Source organism: Gymnoscopelus braueri (genome assembly GCF_963280865.1).
Source record: "Gymnoscopelus braueri genome assembly, chromosome: 1".
NCBI classification, from domain to species: domain Eukaryota; kingdom Metazoa; phylum Chordata; class Actinopteri; order Myctophiformes; family Myctophidae; genus Gymnoscopelus; species Gymnoscopelus braueri.
In genome coordinates, this window is record NC_137603.1 from 65824403 (window position 1) to 65851076 (window position 26674).

General features: G+C 39.0%; 1 protein-coding gene across 1 annotated transcript; it reads right to left on the reverse strand.

Moving 5' to 3' along the window:
* Window positions 1–1174: 1174 nt before the first annotated feature.
* On the reverse strand, window positions 1175–25646 carry LOC308089540 (lactase-like protein; the record flags this gene model as incomplete). The annotated part of the gene is made up of 15 exons (XM_080434330.1): window positions 1175–1290; window positions 3330–3377; window positions 6593–6656; window positions 7319–7518; window positions 8190–8316; window positions 13090–13287; window positions 13562–13638; window positions 14756–14917; window positions 17299–17353; window positions 18177–18272; window positions 18432–18560; window positions 19524–19633; window positions 20642–20729; window positions 24108–24268; window positions 25514–25646. The coding sequence occupies 15 exons, from the start codon at window positions 25644–25646 to the stop codon at window positions 1175–1177; spliced, it is 1764 nt and encodes a 587-aa protein (XP_080290456.1).
* Window positions 25647–26674: the final 1028 nt, after the last annotated feature.

Here is a 26674-nt window from a genome sequence, read left to right on the forward strand (position 1 = left end):
AAAAGGCACTTTACCAGTCTATTGCTGCTGCTGCTGCTGTTGCTGCCGCCTCCATCTGACCACTGTATGTGGTGTAAACAGAGGCAATGAGAGAGAAATACAAATCCAGGCCTTAATGTCGTCCAACAAATCTTTCTTGGTGGGTTGAGCTGACATTTGGTTTCAGCTCAACCTAGCTGATCGCTGACCACAAGGGGCACAGAGCAGTTAGGGGTTAGGTGTCTTGCTCAAAGACACTTCGGCCAGTCATATTCGACACATTGCTGGCCAGGCCTGGAATCGAAAACTGGGGACTGCGGTTCCCCAGGTAGGCTCTCTCTCACCATTTAGCTAGTTAACAGTATTATGCTGTATTCACCCATGGACTCTACAGTGGTATACATGGAAAAAAAGTGGCTGGATAGTGTGTTGACCAATCTGACCCCATGACATCTCCAACACACCATGCTAAAGGATAAAGTTTTGGCAACAACTTAAACGTTCTGCCTTATATAATAAAGTATAGAAACAGCAGAAATGCACACACATTTATAACCCTTTTAAATCTTTATTGTATTAGGAACCACAGACAGTAATATAGATTTCGATTTTGATCTTACAGTGACTGCCCCCTGGTACTGTACTCCTCTCTGTAATTCTTCTGCATATAAAAGTTGTGGGTGCTATTTTATTATTTATTTACTACTTATCAAAAAGCAAAGACAAATAGCCTGTTTAAAATATCTCTACAAGTTATCTGGAAACAAAGCCTGGATCTTTTCACATCAAACAACAAGCTTGAATTCATGCGTTGATCACTGACATGTACAAACAACAATGTCAGCCTGAAGAAGAGATCAGCAGTTTCTCCCAATGAAGACAGAAGGACATTGACTAACAATATAGCCTTTCTGACAGTTTTGCACGGAATAACTTTCTCCGTTGCAAGGTTTTGAGTGCATGCGCGTGTGTGTGTGTGTGTGTGTGTGTGTGTGTGTGTGTGTGTGTGTGTGTGTGTGTGTGTGTGTGTGTGCGTGTGTTTGTGTGTGTGTGTGTGTGTGTGTGTGTGTGTGTGTGTGTATGCGCGTGTGTGTGCATGTGAGTCCGTGTTCGTGTGTGGAATGACAATGTTTTGCCAACAGATATGCGTCAATGTCAGCCCCAGAACAGGGAGGATATAGGGTTGAGGTGGGTCTCAGAATCGCGCACGCAGCAGGAACATGAGAAAGACGGCACTGAGCAGAATGCAGAGCGTGCACACGGTGGGGACCACGATCTCTGACACCATCTCCATGTGGCTTATCAACGGATCTGAAAACACACACACACACACACACACACACACACACACACACACACACACACACACACACACACACACACACACACACACACACACACACACACACACACACACACACACACACACACACACACACACTTGATATGTATTTATGCACACATAAACAGAAGTACAAGAATACCTTGTACAAAGGACATAAACACTGCCAGTGCAGTGGGACAGTGTCTATAAGGCAGAACATTGTTACATACAATGCAATTGATATACTTGTCAAACACAGCAGACATCAATCATGGATAAAGGAAACAACGCCTCCTCCAAATTGAGCGGCTTCCAATAGTAGCTGATACTGAGCAGTACCTTGCTAACTGTTTGGCCCTCCTTTTGGAGAGGCCGGCCATTTGAAGGTAGCCTGGTAAACCCCTTCCTCCGGAAATCTCATTTCCATTTGTTTCCAATAGTGAGTCTGGCATGGGGGCCTGTTTGGCTTTTTGGCTGTGTGCGGGAGCTGGGTGGGAGTAATACCGTTGACTGACAACCCCTTCAGCCAATCAGCAGTTTTTTCCACCACCACCCCTTCAGCCAATCAGCAGTTCGTTCCACCACCACCACCAAAGAGCAACGTGACGCAAGGGGACTTTTGAAAGAGCCATGCCGAAAATAGGTTACTTTAGTCGGATACATGAGTGTCACTGCCCGCCCCTGCCAGTTCTCTGAAATTGTATTTTGAAATAGGCTCTGTCATGATTAATTGACCACATATATGAAGTTAAACAACTAAATGCTATCCGAAAAATATGTTAAAAGTAAATTCCGTGCCATAAAAAAGAGGTTTGAGAGCATTTTGAAGTTTTAAAACAGCGGACAAACCAGCGGACAAAGTTTTAATGGCCGCCATTCCATTTTTGCTCAGCTGCACTCGGCTCCATTCGGGTTCACTCGGGTTCCACCTGATTGGCCAACATGCGCTGTCAATCATAGAACAATGAGCGAGAACGCTGATAGGAGAGTTCATGTTATGAACTCCGCAGAAACGCCCAGACAGGCGCTCAGGCCAGACCCCTTCCTGAAATCAAATGGAAATTAGATTTCCGGAGGGAGGGGTTTACCAGGCTAATTTGAAGGCCCCTCACAACCAACTTGTGCACGTGCCTTAGGCTACCAAGGATAAAAACTACAGCTACAGCCAACAGAATCATCAGTTCACAAGCTAAACATGCTTTGCTTCATAGTAGAATGCTTGAGATTGTTTTTACTTAATTAAAAGTATCAATACCACAGCGATAAATACTCTGTTACAAGTAAAAGGCCTGTATTCAAAATTTAGCTTAAAGCTCTATTATGCAATTATTTTGTGTGGGAATAAAATGTTATTTTGTCCAATCTGTATGGTAGAGTATGTTAGTACAATATGACTTGTCCAATCTGTATGGCAGAGTATGTTAATACAATATAACTTGTCCAATCTGTATGGTAGAGTATGTTAATACAATATAACTTGTCCAATCTGTATGGTAGAGTATGTTAATACAATATAACTTATACAATCTGTATGGTAGAGTATGTTAGTACAATATAACTTATACAATCTGTATGGTAGAGTATGTAAATACAATATAATTTATACAATCGGTATGGTAGAGTATGTTAGTACAATATAACGTATACAATCTGTATGGTTACTGGTTAGACTATGTTAATACGATATAACTTATACAATCTGTATGGTAGAGTATGTTAACAGTAAACAGTAAAGTTACCTACTGCCGCTTTAAGTCAAGTCAAGTAAATGTAGTAAATTTTTGACACCAATGGTAACAGATGAGAGATGCGTACAGTCATATCTTCAGCTGAAATTGATCAGTGCAATTGATAAGTCTAAGTGGTCCTCAAAGTTCAAAATGAAAAATGATGACCCTCACAGGTCCTTAACTCTGAGTGTTATGGGGGTTAATTAAATTAAATAAAAAGTTGGAGAACCACTGATTTGTCTTTATCAAGACAAGATGAATACGTTGTACCTAAACTTCATCATGCACTGGAAAACCCTTTGGCATCCCTGAATGTTGCTTATCTCCCTGGGCCTTTCTTCTAGCTGGAGGGGCAAAACAAAGAAACATCCTGTTAGATGTTAGAAGGAGAAGAAACTAAAGAAAGACAGAATTTTCCTTTGTTTGGCCCCTACCTTTCTCACAGTGCTGTCTCATACGATACACATATTTTACATAGAACATTTGGTTTGATATCCATAGTATAAATACAAAAGATTGTGCTAATCGCATTAACCCATTAAGACATCTGTCATTTTAACCATTATCTTATACTTTGGCTATTCAAAAATAGCAGATATAGAAGCTCATAGCTATGAGCTTGTAGATCTGCTATTTTTGAAAAATCATGAAAATGAGTGCAAATCTTTGAATATATTTTCAAAGCTAACATTTGTAACTCAAATCTTTGCTTCTGGGGATTCTACAAATGTCTAACCCTCCCCCCCCAAAAATAAATAAATATATAGGCCTATAATCAGTGGTTCTCAAACTGTTTCATGTTATATGTTATATGTTGTTCCAGGGACCCCAGAAGCAAAGATTTGAGTAAAAAACGTTCGCTTTAAATATGTATATATATTCAAAGATTTGCATTATTTTTTACTATTTTTCAAAAATAGCCAAAGTATAAAATAATGGTTAAAGTGGTTACACAGATGCGTTCCCGTTAAAAGTGGTTCTTGGGCTTGTAATTGTAGGGGAACCACCTTTTGGTGCTATACCGTCCTTTGGTGCTACTGTATAAAGCAGGGTTCCCAAACGTTTCCATGCAAGAGCCCCCAACTGTCTGGAACCCCCTCCCCGTGTTGCAATCGATACTGTAAGCTTGCTATTTTTGCCGTTTTCAACTGGCACAATAATCTTATGAATTACATTTGTATTGAAATAAAGAAAATATATAAACATACAATTTAAATACAGTACAGTATATACAGTGGGTTAGGTTCTCGCATTGGTTCTCAAAGTGGGGTCCTGGGACCCCCAGGGGTCCATGGGGGGTTCCAGGGGGTCCCCAGCTAAATGTGTTAATATAGCATCACAATAATTTTAACCACTTTAACCTTGTATACTTTGGCTATTCAAAAAAAGCAGATATACAAGCTCATAGTGCTCAAGTGCCGCGGTAAGAGCTTGTAGATCTGCTATTTTTGAAAAATCTTGAAAATGTATGCAAACCTTTGAATATCAATTTTTTAAAGCTAACATTTGGAACTCAAATCTTTGCTTCTGGGGGTCCCTGGAACACAATATTTTGAGATGGGGGTCCACGGCCAAATACATATCATGTCCTTGACATGAAAAAGTTTGAGAACCACTGTTATAGCACCTTTGTCAAATGGTTGTATAGAACTTTCCATATAGCATCATTTTAGCAACCATTAGCTGTGTAAACTAAGCTGAAGAACCAGTAGAGAGCCTCTAAAGCAGTGGTTCTCAACATGGGGTCTGGGGACCCCCAGGGGTCCTTGAGGGGGTTCCCAGGGGGTCCCCAGCTAAAGTAGATAATATAGCATCACAATCATTTTAACCACTTTATCCATTTATACGTTGCCTATTCACAAATAACAGATATGCAAGCTCAAAGTGCTCGCTGCGAGCTTGTACATCTGTTATTGTTGAACATTTTTGGAAAATATCGAAAACGTTTGGACAATTTTGAATAATTTTGGATCCTTTTAACATAAATCTTCTCTTCTGGGGGTCCCTGGCACAAAGCATTTTCAGATGGGGGTCCGGGGCCAAATACATAAATTTGGGGGTCCTTTGGCGGTCCTTGACAGGAAAAAGTGTGAACCACTGTCTACTGTTGGTGCTCAGGGTCCTCTATCCATATTTGTTTCATCTATGGTACAGATAAATGTTACTTTTCATTCCTCCACCTTATATTCATGGCATATTTTACAAGCATAACAGTATGATAGGCCCTACTATAACTATATAATGAACACTGTTATAAATAATAATAATAATAATAATAATAATAATAATAATAATAATAATAATAATAATAATAATAATAAGGGTAATAATAATAATAATAATAATAATAAAAATAATAATACTAATCATCATCATCATCATCATCATCATCATAATAATAATAATAATAATATTACCAAAAGTCGCTTTACAACAAAACAAAATAAACTACTTTATTAAGAGAAAAATTGTTAAAAGGCTAAAAACTAAGCAGAGAAAACAAATCATCAAGCTAAAACTAAAAGGCAGAAAGGGAGAATTGAATTAGGTGGGCAAGTCTGAAAAGGTGTGTTTTGAGCAGTGGTGTAAAGTAACTAAGTACATGTACTCAAGTACTGTACTTAAAGGTAGGGTAAGTGATTTACTTTGGTTAAAATAAGTGTTAAATAGCTTTATATTCTGATAGTACTCATTGCTATAGAGTGTTTGTTCAGTAAAAGGAGTCTTCCATGTCTCTCCAGCTCTTTATTAAGCAGAAAATTTTTTCAGTGCTCTCTCCTGATTGGCTTAAAAGTTGTCACCTACCTGAAAATGTACTATATTCTGTTTACTAAAGAGCTGGAGAGACTCCTGTGACCGAACAAACACTCTGTAGCAATGATTACTATCAGAATATAGTACTTTAACCTTTTTAACAAAAAACAAAAAAAATACTTACTTACTTTTACTTTACTGGAGTATTTCCAATTGTCTATACTTTTACTTTTACTCCACTACATCTCGGAGGCAAATGTTGTACTTTTACTCCATTACAATTATTTGAAAACTTTAGTTACTAGTTACTTCGAAGATATAAATTATTACATTATAACACATACATTAACCACTTTAGTCCTATTTTATACCTAGGCTATTTGAAAAAAGCTGATCTACAAGCTCACAACGCGTCGTGAGCTTGTAGATCTGCTATTTTCAAACATTTTAGTTACTTTTGGTACTTTAAGTACATTTTGATAGCAATACTTTTGTACTTTTACTCAAGTATTTTTTTTATTCCAGACTTTTACTTGTAACAGATTACTTCTACATTGCAGTATTGATACTTTTACTTGAGTAAAACATTTGAGTACTTTTTCCACCACTGGTTAGAATAGGGCAAGGGTAGAGGCGACTTTGATGTGAGGTGGGAGTGAGTTCCAAAGGGAGCGGGCTGCAACTGAGAAAGCCCTGTAACGCACCTCACTTTTGGCCACTTGAGTCCTAACTCATCGGTCGTATACCTGTAGCATACGTAGTAACCATGTCAAAGAACCATTGTTGTAGCAGTGTGTGCACTGACCTGCAGCTAGCAGCTGGTTGCTGGAGGAACACAGCTCCCCTGCTTTCCTCTTCCAACTCTCCACCTGTGAACAGCACATACACTCTCAAAGCTATGGCATGCTAACATGATGCTCTATATGCAAACATCTTCATTTATAGATTAGATTTCAGTGGTGTAAAGTAACTCATGTACTCAAGTACTGTACTTAAGTACAATTATGAGGTATTTTTACTTACTGGAGTATTCTACTCCACTACATCTCAGAGGCAAATATTGTACTTTTACTCAATTATTTGAAAACTTTAGTTACTTTGCAATTATCAATTATTATATTATAAAACATACATTAACCACTTTAGCCCTATTTTATACATTGGCTATTTGAAAATAGCCGATCTACAAGCTCACAACATGTCGCATAGAGGCGCGTTGTGAACTTGTAGATCTGCTATTTTCAAACATTTTAGTACTTTTACTTTTGGTACTTTAAGTACATTTTGTTACTAATACTTTTGTACTTTTACTCAAGTAAATCTTGAATTCCGGACTTTTACATGTAACGGAGTATTTCTAAATTGCAGTATTGATACTTTTACTTAAGTAACATATCTGAGTACTTAGTCCACCACTGTGTGTGTGTGTGTGTGTGTATAAATAAATATATATATATATATATATATATATATATATATATATATATATATATATACATACAGTATATCCATTAAGTATATAATACTCTACCTCTCTCTGGTTGGGAAATCCATTGGAGCTGATGATACGTTTGTAGTACTGAACCGAGGCTTTTGGGTAACGTGTTTTGTTTTTGTTCCTGAAGTCCACGTAGTACAGACCGAACCTCTCCGAGTATCCTTCATCCCACTCAAACTTGTCCAGGAGGGACCAGGCCGTGTAGCCCTTCACGTTCACTCCATCCTTTATCGCTACAATGTGCACATAGGACATTAGTAATTTTCCCCCTAGTAATACAGAACAACTACATTACACACATATGGAGTAAAGTGCAAAAAGTAGCAAAATGGTAGGGGAAATATGTGATCTACAAGCTCACAACACGTTGGTCCTTTTTTCTATTTCTTGAAAAGTAAAATAAGTTTTGGACATGCAAGGTCCCCCCCTCATTGCAATATCAACATGAGCAATAAAAATAATCACAAAATACTTTTACATAATGCAAAAGAGATGATTTAATTCTTATAATTATTCCTTTCAACAATCCAGGTATGAATAGTTTTTTGGTTTGGATTAGAAGAAAATGTTTTAAGGGGAGCAGTGAGAAACTGTATTGCTAAGTTGGTGGTATATTCATAGTCAATAGCAGCTGTAGCCAGGTGCAATGTCTTCACTAAAACCACGTTGTTGGAATGGAAATATAATCAATACCTTTATTCTTCTATATTTCATTAAACCTAAGGCAAGCATACATTCAAACTGTAGACTGTACACATATTGATTTTGTTTACTCATCGCGAGTCAAATAGTCATCACAATTTTCAACAATGTTATCGCATACGGCATGTTTTCCTAATATCGTGCAGTGCATGCTAGCCGTAGTGGTGATTTACTGTAATGTAGTCATCTATTATTTTCTCACCCTTGAGCATTTCATTGATGTAGTCTCTGAAATAGAGCATCCTCCAGTCGTCACAGAGGTCTGTGCACGTCATCTTCTCTGACACGCCGTTCTCTGTCACATAGATCATGGGATTTCCATACTGAGTCTGTCAAGGATACATGATATATAACATACATAACATACTTTTACCATGGATGTTTTCAGTGGTGGGAAGTAACTAAGTACATGTACTCAAGTACTGTACTTAAGTAAATTGTTTAGGTATTTGTACTTTACTTGAGTACTTCCAATTTCCAATTACATCTCAGAGGCAAATATTGTACTCTTACTCCACTACAATTATTTGAAAACTTTAGTTACTAGTTACTTTGTAGATTTTGATTGTTATTACAGAACATACATTAACCACTTCAGCCCTATATACATTTCAGCCATTTGAAAATAGCTGATCTACAAGCTCACAATGATCTTGTAGATCTGCTATTTTCAAAAGATTCTAAAACATTTGAAAACTTGAAATCGGACATTCTGTGTGGAGTTTTCTAGGGTCTAACCGACCTTATTATATTTGTATTGTACTATATGATTCCTCACCGCCAGCCACGTTTTAAGCTGGTAGCGGGCGACCTCTAGCGGAGAGAAAGGGGTCTTGTTGTTCTCCGTGTTTGGTGACGTCATGGAAATTTACACTTGTTTGTGTATTTATAAATAGTTTGTTTACCGTGTAAACTCCGGGGGTATGATTTTATGGGAATTATTCTGTTAAGTTTGTGATACGGCAAGTGTCCATATTTAATTGAAACGCATGTGTGTTGACTGTTGAGTAAGAGTTTCACTTTCCCTTGTGGTAAATTGATACACATTTATGGACTTATAGAGCCCAATTTGAACACACACACACAGAGACATAGGCTGATACTGAGTGGTCTACAGTGCACATTCCAGAGTGGTTGCTCTAATACTAGATGTCCAGTTCAAAGGATGCTTCCCAGAGGGCATCTGACCTTAGCTGACCTCTAGGATCTTGGGGTGTTGTTCTTCTGCACAATGGACACACACACACACACACACACACACACACACACACACACACACACACACACACACACACACACACACACACACACACACACACACACACACACACACACACACACACACACACACACACACACACACACACACACACAAGAGATGTAGCACACACACCTAGCTACGTGCACATCCAATGTATGCAAGTACATACACACACATGTGAAGTCTGCCTATAAATACTGTGAGGACAAAGAAACCGTCCCTCCTTCTTGCCCTTGCCCTGCTTCTTCTGTTCTGTTCTGTTCCGGCCACACCATGTAGCAGCAAGGCTGACATGTGCTCTGGTGCTCTGTACTCTGTTTTTGTCCAATAAATCGACTTGGGGAACATTACTGGTCTGGACCTTTCTACTTCCTTTCAAGAATATTGTCACACTTGTGCAAAATACACCACACCCTTGTGATCGTGCGCATGCATATAGGGTTGTTTTTCACTTTCACTCATGATCGTGCGCATGCGCATTAGTAGGGGGCACTAAGTGAAAAATCGTTACGCGGCGGATAAAAGCATGAAATTTGATACAGATGTCCCTTGGGTCATCCTAAAACATCCTAGAAGGGGTGCCCAAAAAAATCTGAAACAGGAAGTGAGTTATTGACCAAATTGAAAATGGCCGCCTAGTGTTGTCGATTGACTCAAAAGACAACTAAAGAATCTCCAAAAAGTATAAAATGTGTCACACATGTCCCTTGGGTCATCCTAAGACATCCTAGAAGGGGTGCCCAAAAAAGTCTTCAACAGGAAGTGAGTTATTGACTAAATTGAAAATGGCCGCCTACAGTGTTGGCGATTGACTCAAAAAGCCTATAGAATCTCCAAAAAGCATACAATTTGGCATACATGTCCCTTGGGTCATCCGAACACATCCTAGAAGGGGTGCCCAAAATAATCTGAAACAGGAAGTGAGTTATTGACTAAATTGGAAATGGCCGCCTACAGTGTTGAAAGATGATGCAAGATACCTAAAGAATCTCATAAAAGCATGAAATGTGGTACAAATGTCCCTTGGGTGATCTGAACGCATCCTACAAGGGGTGCCCAAAAAGGTTTTAAACAGGAAGTGACCACCTAAAGCAGTTGACACAAAAGAAAACATAAAGGGACGTCATAAAAGTGTATAATTTGGTACTGTACGTACATTGAGTGCTTCTTAATATATCCTAGAAGGGGTTATTTATTTGTTTGTTTGCTTGTTTATTAAACTTTTTAGGAAGGGACCATGTTGAAGAAATTCTAAATGGCTGTTTAAACAGTTGACCATGGCAGTCTGCATATTATGCAGACTCAATACAGACTCAATTACAGTGCAATACATACAGTGCATAACCTGCCGTATTTTGTAGTCTACCTTCTGTTTTCATTTCTACATCACTTATTTATTTTACTTTCTGCATTATTTTTTTATTGTACTCTTTGAATCTTCTTTATTTATCTAACTCTCTGCATATTCTTATTTATTTTACTCTGCATATGCTTATTTTACTCTCTGCATCTTATTTAATTTGCACTCTACATCTTCTTGCTTGTTTTACACTCTATCTTCTCATGTATTTTCTTCTTGATCATTACTGTTTTTTGTGATTAGTGTTTAGTAACTACATGTATTCATGTGTGCCATTTCGCAATTACCAGCACATTGGCATAGTGCTCTGCAAGGTAACCCAGCATCCTGGCATCTACACTTTCTCGAACAGAAGGGCTCAGCTTTGCAGCCACACTTGAGTTCTCTACAAACTTAAACAGCCTCTGGCAAGAGTGTCCATAAAGGTGTCCACGAATCAGCGACTTTAATCCATCCATATTTGTCAGGAGATGGTAGAGATTGCATAGCTTTCAGGCTTCTGGACCAAATGCCAGATTGGCTGCTCGATTTGAATATTGTAGCAGTGCAGCCCGTGTGGGAGGAGTGTTTTCCATTGAGAGACTATTAAAACTTTTTTTGGCACCCCTTAGGATGCATTCAGATCACCCAAGGGACATTTGTACCAAATTTCATGCTTTTATGAGATTATTTTTTATGAGTGTCTTTTGCATCATCTGTCAACACTGTACACGGCCATTTTCAATTTAGTCAATAACTCACTTCCTGTTTCAGATAATTTCAGGCACCCCTTCTAGGATGTCTTAGGATGACCCAAGGGACATGTATGCCAAATTGTATGCTTTTATGAGATTCTTTAGTTGTCTTTTGAGTCAATCGACAACACTGTAGGCGGTCATTTTCAAATTTGTCAATGACTCACTCCCTGTTTAAGATTTTTTTGGGCACCCCTTCTGGGATGTCTTGGGATGACCCAAGGGACATGTATGCCAAATTGTATGCTTTTATGAGATTCTTTAGTTGTCTTTTGAGTCAATAGATAACACTGTAGGCGGCCATTTTCAATTTTGTCAATAACTCAGTTCCTGCTTAAGATTTTTTTGGGCACCCCTTCTAGGATGTCTTAGGATGACCAAAAGGACATGTGTGCCAAATTGTATGCTTTTATGAGATTCTTTAGTTGTCTTTTGAGTCAATCGACAACACTAGGCGGCCATTTTCAATTTAGTCAATAACTCACTTCCTGTTTCAGATTCCTTTGGGCACCCCTTCTAGGATGTCTTAGGATGACCCAAGGGACATATGTGCCAAATTTTATGCCTTTTGGAGATTATTTTGGTGTCTTTTGAGTCAACGGTCAACAGTTTAGGTGGCCATTTAGAATTTTGTCCATAACTCACTTCCTGTTTAAGATTTTTTTGGGCAACCCTTCTAGGATGTTTTAGGATGACCCAAGGGACATCTGTATCAAATTTCATGCTTTTATCCGCCGCGTAACGATTTGGCCATTTTTGGTGGTTAGTACCCCCTACTACATAGAGTTGTTTTGATCAGCGGGATTCATTCCATCGTAGCATGAGAGAGCGTTTGCATGCAGATGTGACCTGGCAAGCAAATGTGCATTGAAAATAGTTATTTTGTGTGATAAGCTCTTTTATTACCAATCATATATGTTGTGTACATATAGATGGATGTTTAGTATATATTGTTTATTGTTTAGTATAGTTCGTATAAGTTGGTTACATGTTTGCATGGTCCCGTGTTTCTATGTTTCCACAATTTAAAAACCTACAGCTACTGCTACTGCTAATACTGCATCTCATCATCATTTCAATTAATTACCTTTAGTATCCATTTTAAGCGAGGGCTAACGGTTGTAGTTACTCGTGAGCTGGCTGAGGGTAGACCGTTCTGTTCAAAGTTGTAGTTTAGTGTAGTAACCATGTGTGTTTATGTGTGAATGTGTGTGTGTGTGTGTGTGTGTGTTATTAATACATCTACAAAAGACAGGAGCGGTGTAGCGTGCTTTGATGTTTAGTTGTAGAGCTGTTGAGTGATTTACGCCAAATATATCTGCATGTATACGTCCCCGGTCCGTGGGGAGATTTTGGAGTTAGATAGAACTCTAGAATAACGGAACATTCTGCATAATGAGTACTTTAACTTTTGGTACTTTAAGTACATTTTGATGCCAATACTTCTGTACTTTTACTCAAGTACATTTTGAATTCCGGACTTTTACTTGTAACAGAGTATTTCTATATTGCAGTATTGATACTTTTACTTAAGTAAAACATTTGAGTACTTTTTCCACCACTCTGTGTTTTTCAATTCAAAGCACTGTGTGTATGTGTGTGTGTGTGTGTGTGTGTGTGTGTGTGTGTGTGTGTGCGTGTGCGTGCGTGTGTGTGTGTGTGTGCGTGTGTGTGTGTGTGTGTGTGTGTGTGTGTGTGCGCGTGTGTGTGTGTGTGTGTGTGTGTGTGTGTGCGTGTGTGTGTGTACCTTGATGAAGTTTAGCAAGCGACGGAATCCCCATGGCACAGAGTAGAGCCATTCAGAGCCAGGGTCGGGCCAGCGTGGGTCCACTAGTTCCACCAGGTCCCTGTCAGTGAAGTAGCTGTTCCCTCGGCCTGATGGGTAATTCTTCTGGGTGATGTACCGCGTGGTGAAGTGACCGATCCCCAGGAAGTCACAGGTACCCTTAAAGGTGGTGTAAGTGATATTTTCTTGTTTTGGTTAAAACAGAAAATGTGTTAAAAAGTTAAAGCTGAGAGTGTGTCTGTTCAATAACAGGGGTCTCCCTGACTCTCCAGCACTTTAATAAAAAGAACATACATTTCCAGGTAGGTTGCCAAGTTTGTCCAATCAGGGTGGGGGCCAATATATTTTAGTACATAGCACACACAATTTGGTATGAATGAATGTTGAAATTCTGCATATTTTATTGTTTTACGGACCGGTCTGGTCACTGTACCTTGATGTAGCTCTTCTCCTGAGGTGAGAAGACAGGCAGCCGTGAAGCTCCCAAGCCTTGCTGGGCACTCTTCCTACCTATTGGTAGAAATTGTACACATATTACACATATAAGGTATAATGTATAACATATAATGTCATATAGTGTGAAATGTGTGGATAGTGCAGGTTTTTTAATTATTATGGATATAAATAAGTAAACACAGTGACTCTCTGGCAAATACATGGACACTGTATTTGAACACTAATGGACAAACCCGCACCTTGACATGAACAAACACAAACACATTTATCGATAAACCAAATGTAGCGATATGTAATGGAAAAGTAATTATACCCCTCTTTCTCTTTTTTCTTCTTAAAATTGCGAAATACAACGCAATACAACTTAGTATCGATAAAATTGATTATTTGCATTGCAAAACGTTTCGATACGATTATTTGCATTGCAAAACGATTCGATACGATACAAACGGGCATAAACCGTTTATTGTGTTTATCTCCATACTTAAAGGGATATTTCACTTTCAAAAAAACTTTTGGTCATTTTATCATCTACTCAGGCCTTTGTGAACCCCCAGACAGTTTTTAAGTTGCTCGATTCAGTATTTAGATATTTGATATTCATTTTATCAGACACGCCCCCTTCCTATACAAACCCATTGTAACTTCAAACTCCATTTTAACATGTTAGATTCATCGAAAACACCCGTCCTTGGCTCTGGTGACTCACCCTCCCCTCCTAATGCATGAGGGGGCCGAGTTTTTCCAATTAATTATTTTATTTATTTTATTTTATTTTTTATTGTATTTTATTTTTTTCATTTTCCCCAAAAAAATATTTAAAATAAATGAAAAAAGTAATTGAAAAAACACAGCCCCCTCACATAGGGGGGCGGTATGAGTCACCAGAACCAAGGACGGGTGTTTTTGATGAATCTAACATGGTTAAAATGGAGTTTGAAGTTACAATGGGTTTGTATAGGAAGGGGGCGTGTCTGATAAAATGAATATCAAATATCTAAATACTGAATCGAGCAACTTAAAAACTGTCTGAGGGGTTCACAAAGGCCTGAGTAGACGATAAAATGACCAAAAGTTTTTTTGAAAGTGAAATATCCCTTTAAGCTTTTTAAGCCCTTAACCCCCGACAGCGAGGTTACGTTTTATTTTGACTGCGGATCATGTCACTTACCGACGTAATCTTTCATAACTTGAGGATAGTCTCCGTTGAATATCGGCGTAGCAAACCATCCCATGTAGAACTGTACGTATCTCTCTGCTGCTTCTATGTCTCTCTGGTTGCTGATGTCTACCGGCTCCCCCCAGTCGGCTGACACTGAGATCCCCACAAACCCTACACACGCACGAATGCACCCATGCACACACACACACACACACACACACACACACACACACACACACACACACACACACACACACACACACACACACACACACACCACACCCACACCCACACACAATGAGTGAATTAGGGGTTCTGAAATGGTTCTGTAAAAGCATGCACAAAGAGTGGGCACATCAACATTGTGGGCAACTCAATGTTGAACTAGCATTTTTTTTCTCCAAAATGTAAAAAAAAAATAAGAATTTGGAAAATGGTGTGAAATAATGTAAATTATACATGATTTGAACACGCACGGTACATCATTATCAGACCTACATTTACTGTTCAATGTTTTGTAGCAATGTGTACCAATTGTAGAAATATGGGGCCTTAAATGTCAAATGTTCAAGAATGCTCAAATCATGTATACTTTAAATTACTTAAGACCATTTCCCAAATTATTTACTATCATTTAACATTGAGGTGCCCGCAATGTTTAGGTGCCCGATATTAAGGCTGCACTATATTAAGCGAGCATGCAATATTCAATAACGTTGTAATCATTGTCTAGAACTTTTTTGTTATCCTTTTATCTTAAATGTCTGACTGTACCACGTGCTGTTTACATTTCTGACTAATACTAAAGTATTCAATCAATCGATCAATCAAATGGGTGTTTCTAGTTCTGATATGGGTTGCGCACTTACAGTTTGTCGCTGGTGCTGGACACAGAGTAACAGTTAAAAACTAGAAAAAGTGCTCCTCGGACCACAAGTCTCCGCCAGGTCAGGTAGATTATTGTGGCCTCCTAGTGGCACTATAATAGGCCAATGTGAAAAGGGTGCCATTTCTTCTTAGGCCTTGCACGACAATCGGACACTGCATTCATGATTTGAGGCATTTTGTTCCAAAAATGTGGTTTGCTAAATTAGACCTGCTGGTGGCACTATAACAGGCCAATGTGAAAAGGGTGGCATTTCTTCCTCGGCCTAGTGGGAATGTGCGTGCAAAATCTCATGGAAATCGCACACTGCGTTCATGATTTGAGGAATTTTGTTCAAAAGGGACCCATCCTGCAAACTTTGGAAGCCAATGTTAGCCAAGTAGGATGGAATATGAAATATCGGACACATCCATCTTGATCACATGACTATAGAGATACTGTGTACCGATTTGCGTGATTTTTGGACAGAATCTGAAGGAGCAAGAGCAAAAAAATTGTTTTACAAAACTCAGCCTCCTGGTGGCGCTCTAAAAGGCATATGTGAAAAATGCAGGGCAAAGGTTTTTCGTTGTCCTCTAGGGAGTGTGCGTGCAAAGTTTGACGCAGATCGGTGCAGTTATAGCTAAAAAACGTGAATTGGCCTGTTATAGCGCCACCATGAGGCTGATGTGAACGTTTTCAAGTGGCATTTCTTCCTGGGCCAAGTGGAAATCTTTGTGGAAACTTTCACGGAAATCGCATGCTGCGTGCATGATTTGAGGCATTTTGTTCCAAATTAACCAATCCTGCATACTTTGGAAGCCAATTTTAGCCAATCAGGATGGAATATGGAAAATCAGACAGATCCATGTTGATCACATGGCTATAGAGATACTGTGTACCGATTTGCGTGTTTTTTGGACAAAATCTGTAGGAGTAATAGCAAAAAAAAATTCTGCTGTGGCATCCAGGGAGTGTGTGTGCGCAGTTTCACAGCGACAGGGCCAACGGTGGCGGAGACTAGCTGGTCGCAGACAGAAGGACGGACACACACACACACACACACACACACACGGACGGACGGACGGACGGACGGACGGACGGACGGACGGACGGACGGACGGACGGACGGACGGACGGACGGACGGACGGACGGACGGACGGACGGACGGACGGACGGACGGACGGACGGACACGGACGGACAGGGGCAAAACAATAAAACATACTCTCTCGCCATGCCTTTCGGCCTGGCGGAGACAATAATAAAAGACAGCATTGCTCCTACAAGTGGTACAGGTGGTTCAAGGTTCAAGGTTGTGCTTTATTGTTACATCTTGTGTACAGGTACATATAAGAATACAACTTATTTTTGATCGAGGGACCCTCCAAAAGCAAAGCAAAGGACCCTACAAAAGCATATATATATATATATATATATATATATATATATATATATACATATTCAAAGATTTGCGAAAAATGACAAGATTTTTCCAAAATAGCAGATCTACAAGCTTGTGAGCTTGTATATCGGCTACTTTTGAATAGACAAAGTATAAAATAATGGTTAAAGTGGTCAACAATGACACAGATGCTTTTCCGGTTGTAATGGGTTCAAGTAAAAACTTGTCGGAGCAATGCTGCTGTGCAGACTTTAATTATTTTGTCATGTGTTGTTTCTCTCACCTCTTTGTTTACTTCTCCACTGGGTGTCATACGTGTGCCAAACCTTAGCATGTGCCTGTTGCAAGGAAGAGAAAAATAAAATAATAATAATATGGTTGTGAAAACAAACAAATATTGACTTCATTCTTGAGGTCCTTACACACCGGGGCGAATTCTTCATGCGAATAAATACGTTTTCTTTAAAAACCTTATAAAGTCAATGCAAGCGTCCACATCAGTTTCGCGAAGCGAAAAAGCGTCTTTTAATTATTCGGAACGAGTCCGAATTTTGCGTATATTCGCATATTCGCCGGTGTGTAAGGACCTTTATGCCTAATTTATGCTCCGTAGCAGTGGTGGAAAAAGTACTCAAATGTTTTAATACTGCAATATAGAAATACTCTGTTACAAGTAAAAGTTACTTGAGTAAAATTACAAAAGTATTGGTATCAAAATATACTTAAAGTACCAAAAGTAGAAAGTACTCATTATGCAGAATGTCCCATTTCAAATGTTTAAAAATCTTTTGAAAATAGCAGATCTACAAGCTCACAATGCGTTGCATCGCGACGCATTGTGAGCTTGTAGATTGTCTATTTTCAAATGGCCGAAATGTATATAGGGCTGAAGTGATTAATGCATATTTTGTAATAATAATCAAAATCTACAAAGTAACTAGTAACTAAAGTTTTCAAATAATTAAGTATTGGAAGTTGGAAATACTCAGGTAAAGTATAAATACCTAAAAATTGTACTTAAGTACAGTACTTAAGTAAATGTACTTAGTTACTTTACACCACTGCTTCATAGTACGACAGCGTCACAGACCAAAAATAGCAGATCTATAAGCTCACAACGCAAGCTTATAGAGCTGCTATTTTCCCCAAATTGGACTTCACCTTGATGATGTGGTGGGCAGCTTTGTAAGCCCCTGTTCCTCGCAGCTTCAGTCCAGGTGCGTGTTCTCCTGTTTCATAACCTTCTACAGCTACGGACTATAGAAGTATAAAATAGGGCATTCTTTTACGAAGAAACAAACAAACAAACAAAAACACTCAAATGAAATATGGAGAGATGTGGTTTCTGGCGGACAGCGATGTCAATGTCTCAAACTGACTTTGATGATTGGTGATGTTGACAGTTTGGTGACATACCCATGGATTGTTGAAAGTGATCCAGTACTTCACTCGGTTTCCGAATCTCTCAAAGCACAAGTTGGCAAAGTCGTTAAAATAGTCGACCATGCTGATGTTCTGCCAGCCACCGTATCTATCCTCCAACACCTGCAGGGGGAGCGATCACCAGTGGTGGAAAAAGTACTCACATGTTTTACTTAAGTAAAAGTCAAAATTGTAAGTACAGTACTTGAGTAAATGTACTTAGTTACTTTACACCACTGGTGATTAGACAGAAATAGTGCCATGTTATAATGAGCATTAGTGAGGACCAATATGAAGATTTTAAATCAAATACTTGAATTGGCGGAAAGAAATTGCCATGGGACAAAAAAGAAATAAAGGAGGCAAAAATATATACGAAATTGCTAAAAAGCTTGAGCTTGTAGATCTGCTATTTTTGCTGGACAATGTAAGATGAAGAACACAAAGGGGTTTAAGTGGTTAAACAGACTAATCAGATTGTATTTCTCATCAATATAAAACCAACAACAACAAAAATGAAGACACGCTTCTTGATTTTTCAGTTATTCGAAAAAGTAATGGCTAGAACAGGGGTGGGCAACTTTGATGATGGGCCACTATATATGGCCAAAAATAGCTGATCTACAAGCTCAAAACGTGCCGCAGTGCGATGCGACGCGTTTTGAGCTTGTAGATCTGCTATTTTTGCTATTTTTGAATTGGAATCCAGATCTATTTATTTTTTTTATTTTTTTTAATCCTGAAAAGTAACATTTTTATTTAATTACAAATGCATTTAGTTCTACTTATGTTAACTGAAATATATACATTGGACATAAAAAGACAATAGAATTTTAATACTAGTCATAAGCTACTAATATAGACTGAAGTCATTAAAGCGGGTCATGTTTGCATGTTTGGAATTGTAACAGCTGAAATCAATAATATATCAATATTCCGATACTAACCTGCGGGCCGCATTAAGTGAAGGTGGGGGCCGCATGTGGCCCCCGGGCCGCCAGTTGCTCATGTATGGGAATATAACGCCTAGACAGAAATATAATAATTGAGTGTATGATTATTATGTCACAATAAGCAGCATCTCACCTGAGGTAGGTCCCAGTGGTACAGAGTAACTATGGGTGTGATCTTATTGTCCAGCAGCATGTTAATGAGGTCATCATAGTATTTCATTCCTTTCTCATTGATGTGTTCACCTGAAAACATTCACAACATGAAGCTTCATTCCTTCATCACACCACAGCTCAAACAGTGGTGGACAGTGGTGGATTTGACTTAAGTATAAAAGTATCAATACCATCATGTAGAAATCTGTTACAAGAAAAAGTCTAGTATTCAACATTTACTTGAGTAAAAGTATTTACGTATTGGCATCAAAATATACTTTTGCAGGCTAGAAAATCATTTGAAAATAGCAGATCTACCGGTATAAGCTCACAAGCTTTTGAGCTTGTAGATCCTCTATTTTCAAATAGCCAAAGTATATAGAGCTGAAGTGGTTAATGTATGTTTTGTAATAATAATAATCAAAATCTACCAAGTAATTAGTAACCAAAGTTTGCTATTCTAGTATAGTAAAAGTACAATATTTGCCTCTGAGATGTAATGTAGTAGAAGTAAAAGTATTGGAAATAAAAAATACTCCAGTAAAGTAAAAAATACCTCGAAAGTGTACTTAAGTGTACTTCAAGTAATTACTCAAGTATTCAAAAGTGCAAATGCAAATGCTTGCAGATCGGCCTCATTTGAAATAGGGCTCAAGTGGTTCATTGATAATATAGGCTATTTTTGTAAGTCTGGGTCTCAAGAGTCCCTTCCTAGAAATCTACTCGGATTCAAAAGTACAATATTTCTGTTTGAAATGTAGCGGAGTGAAAGTCATGTGCTTGCAAAGAAAACAAATACTAAAAAAACTCCAAAAATGTACTGTACTCAAGTAAATGTGCTTAACTTTTCACGAGTCACTTTCGAGGGTGGTTCTATGGTGTTTCGCCCATCCCTAATCCTGAACCTAAACTTAACCTCACAAAAACTATGCCTAACCCTAACCTTAACCCTAACCTTAACCCGAACCTGAACCTCACCAAACCTATGCCTAAACCTAACCTGAATCCTAACCTCAACCTCACAGGAATTATGCCTAACCCTAACTTCAAGCCACGCCCGCCGGGGCGAACCACCGTAAAATGAGAGAGTCTGCTTACTTTTCAGTCCATTGGGTAGAATCCTTGGCCAGGAGATGGAGAAACGATAGTGATTCAGCTTCATGTCCTTCATCAAGTTGACGTCATCCTAAAAGTAGAGGCAAGGAAACATATTGCTGTTCATATGCACTATGGGTGCGACAGTTAATCGAACTAGTAGATAAAATTGATTATTTAATTATTTTTATAATTGAATAAAATAATCAACGAATGATCCAACCCTATTTTGAGCAGGTCATTATGCACAACGTTTCAACCCCAATTCCCAAAAAGTTGGGACGTTGTTGAAAATGTAAATAAAACAAAATATGATCATTTTCTAATCCTTTTTTTATTTGTTTTTATTTTTATCCCGCGATTTTGTAACCCTTATTTTTCACCTGGTGCCAATTTTCTAAGTGATCCTGGGCGCTACACTCCCCTCACCAGCCTAGGGAGGCCAGGGCCGAGCTCATGCCTCCTTCAATGCACGAGAGCCAACTGACCTTCTTGAAGTCAGTGAAGTCATTATTCAGTCCGACTTCACTATAACCTATAGTAGCCTTTTTATAAATGATATTTGTACTTAGGCTGTCCTGAAAGTTTATAATATTTAGAGATATTTAAAGTTTCAAAAGTAGTTGTAGTAGGCGAGAATTAGCAAGCTGGACATTTAGACTGAATGTTTCCTTTATCCTCATCTTGCGCTAATGCACGCAACTGTTTTGCCAGGTTTTATTGTTGTTGTTTCTCATAAGCGTGCATCCGTTGTCCGTCAACAACACAGTAGTCTGTGCCTTGACTTCAGTGCGCTGACTCTCTCCCAGCCCCGCCAGCCCCGCCCCCTTGCTTCAACAATATGGGAATAGGCAGTTCCCAGCCCTGATATGATAATTGCTGCATGTTTTCTTTGTGAAGGAAGTAGGCTTTTTTTGATTGATTGAATACTTTATTAACAGTTTGCAAATAGTACAGTGGTATGATTTTACAATGGTGCTAAAAGGATAACACAAAAAGTCATGAGGGCTTATTTCCATTGTGGTCCATGTGTACTAAATTCATAGAGAGACTACCATAATATTTTTGGAAATATATCAAATGTATCTTTCAGTCATGTACAGTAACCCCCATTTTCAACCTTATCTTCATATAATTGGTCCTCACTAATGCTCATTATAATATGGCATAATGTCTGTCTTCTCAGTCTGTGTTCAAGAGTAGGACAGTTCAGAAACCTGCCTACCAGTGACATCATTGGTAGAAAGTTTGGTCATTTCAAACAACATTTCAACTTTATTTATGTATTTAAATTAATGCAAGAATAATGGCTTCTATTTGCTGAACTTCCAGGAAGCGAAAGGTTGGAGTGTCTATTAGCTTGGCATCATATTGCTACTTATACTTAAGTCCAAACTCTGAGTACATCTTCCACCACTAATATCGATAATGTATTTTGTAGCATACTAGAGTTTCAGGCCGTTACGCAGTCTTCAAATCTAGTCTTATATAGTGGTGGGAAAAGTACTCAAATGTTTTACTTAAGTAAAAGTATCGATACTGCAATGTAGAAGTATTCTGTTACAGGTAAAAATCTGGAATTCCAAATTTACTTGAGAATTTAAAGGCTTTTGTGAGCCCCCCAGACGGTTTTTAAGTTTGATTCAGTATTTAGATATTTGATATTCATTTTATCAGACACGCCCCCTTCCTATACAAACACATTATAACTTCAAACTCAATTTTTAACATGTTAGATTCACAAAAACACCCGTCCTTGTTTCTGGTGACTTATCCTGCCTAATACGCGAGGGGCCGTGTTTTTTCGCAAACTTTTTTTATTTATTAAAACATTTTTTTTATTGTATCAAAAGTTTTCATTTCCCAATAGAAAAAATAAAGAATAAAAAACTCTCACGTATTAGAAGGACAATATCAGTCACCAGAACCAAGGACGGGTGTTTCCGTTGAATGGGTTTGTATAGGAAGGGGGCGTCCGGGCATCTAGAACGGATGCCTCCGAGCGTCTCCCTGGGGCGGGCCGGCGGACCGGAGCGACGGTGCGCCTCGCAAGTCCGGATGTTACATTTTGTATTGTCCAAGGTCCTCGGTCAACTCACGCTCTAGTCAGTGGTGGAAAGTAATTAAGTCTGATAAAATGAATATCAAATATCTAAGTACTGAATCAAGCAACTTAAAAACTGTCCGGGGTGCTCCCAAAAGCCTGAGTAGACGATAAAATGACCCAAATTTGTTTTGAAAGTGAAATATCCCTTTAAAGTACCAAAAGTAAAAGTACTGAAATGTTTGAAAATAGACAATCTACAAGCTCAAATGCTTGTGAGCTGCTGCTCCGCTGCTCCTTCGCGCGGAAAGGAGCCGCTTAGGTGGTCCGGGCGTCTAGTACGGATGCCTCCTGAGCGTCTCCCTGGGGCGGTCCGGCGGACCGGAGCGACGGTGCGCCTCGCAAGTCCGGATGTTACGTTTTGTACTGTCCAAGGTCCTCGGTCAACCCACGCTCTAGTCAGTGGTGGAAAGTAACTAAGTACATTTATTCAAGTACTGTACTTAAGTACACTTTTGAGGAATTTGTACTTCACTGAACATTTTCCAATTTTCAATACTTTTACTTCTACTCCACTTCATCTCAGAGGTAAATATTGTACTTTTAATCCACTACAATTATTTGACAACTTTAGTTACCAGTTACTCTGTAGATTTTGATTATTATTACAAAACATACATAAACCACTTAATATAGCCCTATATAGGGCATAGCAGTGGCGGCCATTTTCTGGTTCCACTTCAAAATACTCAATGCATTTTTCCCATTGACATTTCCAAAAATATTTATATCAATTAATTTAAGCCTAGAATCAAGCCATCCAGGGTCCTGGTGAATCATGACCATAACATTTTTCTGTGATTTTATTTTATTATATATTTAATTATATGATATACTATATTTAATAAATACCCTTTGTTTTCAAAAAAGTTTTTTCACAGAATCAAACGTTTTATGGTCATGATTCACCAGGACCCTGGATGGCTTGATTCTAGGCTTAAATTAATTGATATAAATATTTTTGGAAATGTCAATGGGAAAAATGCATTGAGTATTTTGAAGTGGAACCAGAAAATGGCCGCCACTGCTATGCCCTATAGACATCGGCTATTTGAAAATAGCCGATCTACAAGCTGTAGATCAGCGTTGAGCTTGTAGATCAGCTATTTTCAAAAGATTTTATACATTTTTAAAACATGAAATGGAAGATTTCTGCATAATGAGTACTTTTACTTTTGGTACTTTAAGTACATTTTGATGCCAATACTTTTGTACTCTTACTCAAGTAAATTTTTAATTCAGGTCTTTTACTTGTAACAGCGTATATCTACATTGCGGTATTGATACTTTTAAGTAAGAAACGTGAGCACTTTTTTCCACCACTGGCTCTCGTCTAGGCGATTTGAATATAAGATTGTACGTCACCTTAAATTTGTAGTATCCGTCGCAGGAAGTGTCACCTGTGTCGTTCAGGTAGATTTTGCCCTTGGTGTGGGCGAAGGCATCCCAGATGCTCATTCCTTTGCCATCGATGTTCCAAGCTCCTTCTGTTTGATATGCAGAACTCCCAGCACCCCAGGAGAAGCCTGGCATTGAAGAGCAAGTCATTTAAGCAATATTACACGAGAGGGTGTGCTTTACCGTCATTATTGGCACGCCTGTGATGCGGTCAGGAACGAGGCGAAGCCGAGTTCCGCGCGCATCACAGAAGTGACAATAATGTAAGGTAAAGCACACCCTCGAGTGTAATATTGCGATTATACAACAGTTTACCAACAAAACACATCCGATGGCGACGTGTTGTGAACTTGGAGATCGGCTATTTTCGCCGTGCGATACCTTCGTACGATAAAGTATAACATACACTGGACTGTTAACGAAATGGGAGTAATTTTACTTTAACACAGGAGGATATTTATAACCGTCTAACCATTGATCAACCGTAAGTCCACCAAATAAGTCAAAATTAACAACATAGTCCATTTTGCATAGCTGTTTGTTCTCCAGTGGCGGCGGTGGGTCAGGCTACTGTCTGTTTGTTTTCCTACCGTGGGACAGCGTGACTTCACTGCACAGCTGTGCCATATATGGTCTAATCAGGTGCGGAGTGATTTATTAATGTGATTAGGCCCGTGCTATGATGCTGGTTTGAAGCACGGCTAGAAAGCTATTTCAGCCAATCAAATTGCTTGGTCGGAACTACCTGTTGTATAATATGAGATATCACCTTGGCCAAAGATGTCCGTAGTTAATCACAGTTAGCATTTTCTTAACCACTTAATCCCATATACTAAGTAGTGCGACAAATAGCAAAAATAGCAGATCTACCAGCTCATAATGTGGCGTGTTGTGAGCTTGTAAATCTGCAATTTTCACTCAAATCTGAATGGGAAAAAAATACACATTTTTACGGCCTGTGTTCAAAATGTTACTTGAGTAAAAGTACAAAAGTATTGGCATCAAAATATACTTAAAGTACGAAAAGTGAAAGTAAAATGTTTGAAAATTGCCCCCAAAAATGGGCTAAAGTGGTTAATGTATGTTTTTTTATAATATAATAATTTATATCGGCAGAGTAACTATTAACTAAAGTTTTCAAATAATTGTAGTGGAGTAAAAAGTAAAATATTTGCCTCTGAGATGTAGTGGCGTAGAAGTAAAACAATAGACAATTGGAAATACTCCAAAAGCACAAAAATACCTCAAAATTGTACTTATTTAAAGTACAGTACTTGAGTAAAATGTACTTAATTACTTTACACCAATTGGATTTTACCCTCATCTTAGGAATTTAGATGTGTCTGTATATCGTGTCCCAAGTCCCACAGTACCGGTCGGAAAGGTGCCGTAGTGGAACGAGCCGCGCTCGTTCTTGGTCCAGTGGAAGTCATCATCACTGGCTGACACACACAGCACCAACACAAGCACATGGACCTGGACTGGCCTCGCAATGCACCGGAACATGCTGATTGCCGTCTGCACTTACACCTACACACACACACGCACGCACGCACGCACGCACGCACGCACGCACGCACGCACGCACGCACGCACACACACACACACACACACACACACACACACACACACACACACACACACACACACACACACACACACACACACACACACACACACACACACACACACCATCAGATGCATTTTTTTCAAGTTACAGGTGAGAGTCACAGACATAAAATACAGAGGAAGGAAGATTGTTGAAGATTCAGCAACTTACACCACAAATGTGTTAACTCTCCACAGGTGTTGAGCAACCATTCTAATACAAATGCTACATCTCAAATATCATGTGTCAAATATCAGTTGCAAAAACACACTCTGCATCATACTGAAGCCTAGCAGGTTTAGAGGAATCCACTTTCATTTCACCCAGCTATACGACACGCTGACACAAAACGCGATGAGAGAAAGGAAATAAGCCAGCTTATCCAGCACGGTCAGAATGAGCGACATTTCAAGCTGCTGTGTACACTATGCTTAAGATGTAAAATATAAGCAAGTTTATCTGTCCCTCAAACAGTGATCAAAATGTAAAGATCCTCCCACAGTTCCGCTTGACAAATCCTGTGCCGTCCCTCTCCCTCTGTCTACCCCCGGTGTTTGTCCCTATGGGCCTGTCTCTGTCTCGCTCTGAGCCACCTACCCCGTCACACGTCCTGCATTTGTCCCAACTGGAAACAACTCCAAAATGCAGGAAACGTCCCCAAGCTTCTGCACCTGGTCAATTCTCACAAATGTCACTAGTGGCGTTCAATGCCGATGCTAGAGGAGAGAGAGAGAGAGAAGGAAAAAAACGTGGGGAAGCATCCAGTAGATGTTGTGCTATTCAGTGGTCCATGTACAGAGGAAACGGAGCGGCCCCCCACATACCCAGCCATTTGAAGTCAGTGGAGTGTGAACGTAATTTGCTGGTGCAAACAGATCTTTTAGAAAAAGGAGGGATTTTGACACTGTAAGCAGAGTTAATGTTA